This window comes from Meleagris gallopavo, chromosome Z (genome assembly GCF_000146605.3).
Source record: "Meleagris gallopavo isolate NT-WF06-2002-E0010 breed Aviagen turkey brand Nicholas breeding stock chromosome Z, Turkey_5.1, whole genome shotgun sequence".
NCBI lineage: Eukaryota > Metazoa > Chordata > Aves > Galliformes > Phasianidae > Meleagris > Meleagris gallopavo.
In genome coordinates this window covers 57,329,416-57,333,224 of record NC_015041.2, presented here as the reverse complement: position 1 = coordinate 57,333,224, position 3,809 = coordinate 57,329,416, and the positions used below count along the sequence as shown (strand labels likewise).

The window sequence follows — 3,809 nt, the reverse complement described above, 5'->3', positions numbered from 1 at the left end:
TGGATCCTGGTGGTGACTATCCCCGCTTTATGCAATTCTTGCTTCTTTCCTACCTTTTCTATTGTCCTCCTTCCCTTCCCCGTCTCCCTGACTAGAATTTATAATAAACTGGTTGGACCACCATTTGAACCGTTGTTTCTTAATCTCATGTTGGATATACAGATATTAAAAGACCTCCTCTCCCTCCTACAAATTAGAGAGAGACACAGTCCTGAGAATAAAGTGACATATACTTTTTGGCACATGAACAGACTCAAGAAAAGCCTTTGCAATGGGAGCAGTCAAGATGTCTGGTTACTGGATGGGAAAATGAGTCAGTTCTATGTTCTGTGTTACATTTATCTCCTTTTTATCTCCTTTTTATCTCCTCTCATTACCTGCAACTCTCTTAAATTATCTTTTCTTATTTGCACTCCATATACTAGTTAAAAATGCTGGATTGTTTTTCTTTGTTCTCACATCCCTTATAGCCTGTTTCCTTTCTCAGTAAAATAAAAAAAACAGCACAAGTTTTGGTGTAAAACCCTAGATATTTACATAGTTAAGAAAAGTTCTCAAAACTGCAATGACTCTGACATGGCAAGAGCAATTTAGTTACTCGGACAGACATTTTTAACTTGTTAGTAAAAACGTTTCTTTCTAAGGCTTGCTCTATCAAGGTCAAATGGGGAAAAGGCTTACCCCTGCACTTCCTGAAGTGGCAATAACTTGAGCCATCTTTCTCCTAAAGCAGAAAATTTAATAAACTAAGAGTAATTTAAATGTACCTTATATACTGAAGTGCCTCCAACAATCCAAACCATGTCTACTTTACTTTTTAATTCTGGTGAATCCAAAAGAGCTAAGGCATCATCCAGGCTTTTAGAAAGATAATGTGCTCCTTTCGGGGCTTCCCTAGGAAAGAAAAGTATTATTACTAAATTTGAAGGACAAACTGTCATCATAATAAATAGAATCAAGATATACAATGTATTCTGCTGAATTTACAAGTGACTAAATGTTTCACATTAGTTCATTACACTGAAATGTATTACTACTAAACTACGTTAGAATTCTCAACTCACTGTGGAACTGCTTAATAAATCACAATTTAATCCTAACTGTGACTTAAGAGGCATGATAAATTATAATTTGTTAAATCAGGTTTTTAACAAAGCACATCTGAGGAATGTAAATGTTCATATAATTAAACACAGACTTCTACTCGAATTCTAGAATGTTATTACTTGCAAAACAATCCACAATGCCTTTATCCCCCCAACTCTACCTTCTGTCCAAAACCCAGTAAGAATTTCTAAATCACCAAATCATTTTGAGTGAACATTTTTGTTTAGGAATACTTGGATGACTGTGAGTGATGCACTCAAGATGGCAGTCGTGAAAAAGGACAGACTCTTTTCCCCTTAATGTGAATCACAATAAACTTCAAAAAAATGATTAAATTCATAAATTTAACAAGGTACCAGAAAAATACTGGAGTCTCAAGGTCTACTGATAAGTGTCAGATGGTTTGTGTGTACAAACAGAGCTAGTACTTACTACGCAAAGTAATGATAATTATTTTATGAAGTGATTAATAAATAAATAAGAAAAAAGAAAAGAAAAAGGTAAAGACATCATTCAGAACCAATAGCAGAGAAGCTTCCTAATGAGAAACAAATGTAAAAAATGTTACATTAAGAATTACTTCATGAGGCATTGTTACACATATTCTTAGGTTTGGATTTGTTGTTTGTTTTATTATTCATTATACATACTTGAGCTCCCTGCTGAGCACTATATTAATTCTGTCTTTCAGAGGACGATTCTTCTCAGGAATGGAGAACCATGTTTTTTTACCCATTATCAGTGCATTCTGTTTACCTGAATAAGAAAGAAATCATTTATTCATATAGTATTTCAGCTCTGTACCAGGTTTGTTTCAGCTGTTTAGTGACATCTGCTGGACTTTCACTCCCTCTTCCAAAATCAATTTCAGCAGTTATCAAAATACAAGCTTGGGCCCAGATTCTGCAGTAAGTCATAGGCACAGAAGAAAAGGTTTGTGCCTCCAAAGTCCTGGCAGGCAGATGACACCAAGGCAGCTTAGTGCACACATGTCAATTTGCAGTCGGAAGAAAAAAAAAAATATCAAAAAAGGCATGTCACTGTCTATTTCACTGGCATGGGCTCTGCTAGTTAAGTAGCCAAATTCATTTCCATCAAAAAACAGCTGAGTTGAGAGGAGACCTGAAAGCCCACACAGCTCCAATCCCCCGCTGTGGGCCGGACTGTCAGATCACCTATTAGATCAGGCTGCCCAGGGTCCCACTCAACCTGGCTTTGAGCACCTCCATCGATGGGGAACCCACAGCTTCTTTGGGCAGCTGTGCCAGGGCCTCACCACCCTCTGAGTAAACTGCAAGATCAACTGATGCCATCAAGAGTTCTCACAGTATGAATGGACATTTTTGTTCAGAAGTGATTGTTGTTTGCATGTTCCATCATTCCAGTTATTAGATGTAACAGCTAAATTTGAGTATTTATTAAAAAAAAAAGGAACAAATGTTCGATCATGTTTCAGAATTCACTCTTGAGCTACTCCTGACCAAATCCATCATTCGTAACCCAATTCTCTTTCACATGCACTGAGAACAGGGTTATTTGCACTTCCTCTGTGAGAGGAAGTGTGTAGTCAGAACAAGTTGCATTTTGCATTCCTGTACCTGCTCACTTTCACAACCTTTTTGGTCCTGCCGTAAATGGCTTTATTTTACCAAGTGTGTAATATCACTTTGCTGCAAAGGTCTTGTTGGATCTGAATGCTATTACTATGTATTACTAGCACAGTTGCATGTTATTGCATATGTATAACACATCATATGTGTAAAGTTGCACACTGGCACCATATTTAGGATTGTCTGGCATGCTGGGATGGTTCAGCCCCCATCCAGACAAACCAAATCACAAGGGTCAAGGGGTACAATGAGTGGCCAAAGTTTACCTACTGCAAACAAGCTAGCACATAAGCTAATAGAGCCTGGAAAAAAAAAAAAAAAAGACCTGCTGCTGCTCAATCGGTACAAAAGAACTTTTGCCTTTTTGCATTTTCTGACATGAAGGACCTTCAAAAAGGCAGGGTGGGAAACTTCTGGTGAGCTTGAAACATGTGCCATAAGACCAAAAAAAGGAATAGTTAATTGCAGTTCTGCTTCTATTGCAAACATGTGGGCTGGAGAGGTTGGGGAAGCCAGCTGAAAGTGACATTCCTTATCTTTTCTGCGACTGATACCACAGGAACTTAGTAAGGTGGCCCAGTGTACATTACCTTCCACATGGGAGGTGCTGGTCATTCTCTGGAAGTATTTGTACTCATTCCTGGCAAATAAACAAGCAGAGCGTTACAGCAAGGCTCAAGAATAACCTATGTTACTGTGGCAGAAAGGGAGGACAGAGGAGAGGGGAAACTGCCGGGTCTCGGCCCGGCTCTGCCTGGGGGACATCTCGCAGGGCCGCGGCCCGCCCACGCGTATCGCCATGCCCCCTGGTGCTCTCGGCCCAGCACGGTCAGCCGCCTCAGCACTTTCCCGCCTTGTCGTCCCGCCTACAACTCCCAGCACACACCGCGCGGCTCGCCCCCTTGTGGGGCGGCTGCGTGCCGCGCTGCACGCTGGGACACGTAGTCCACCGCCCACCCCTCCGGGAACGCGCGGCAGCGGGCCCTCCGTACCTTAGCGGGGGCCAAGGCAGGTTCCCGTCCTTCCCGATGCCCATGTTCTGACACACGGCCACGATGGAATTGAGCGAGCGCACCATGGCCGCCTCCTCCG

The 3,809-nt window shown here is 41.4% G+C and overlaps 1 protein-coding gene across 1 annotated transcript in view; it reads right to left on the bottom strand.

Moving 5' to 3' along the window:
* DHFR (dihydrofolate reductase) overlaps nt 1-3,803 on the bottom strand; it is an 18,450-nt gene extending 14,647 nt beyond the window's left edge. Inside the window, exons 1-4 of the mRNA XM_010726099.2 lie at nt 3,710-3,803; nt 3,308-3,357; nt 1,758-1,863; nt 768-894 (exon numbers count right to left, since the gene is read on the bottom strand). Of these exons, the coding sequence (XP_010724401.1) occupies nt 768-894; nt 1,758-1,863; nt 3,308-3,357; nt 3,710-3,795 (369 nt within the window). The 5' untranslated portion in view covers nt 3,796-3,803. The remainder of the gene's footprint in view (nt 1-767; nt 895-1,757; nt 1,864-3,307; nt 3,358-3,709) is intronic.
* Between the last annotated feature and the right edge of the window lie 6 nt (nt 3,804-3,809).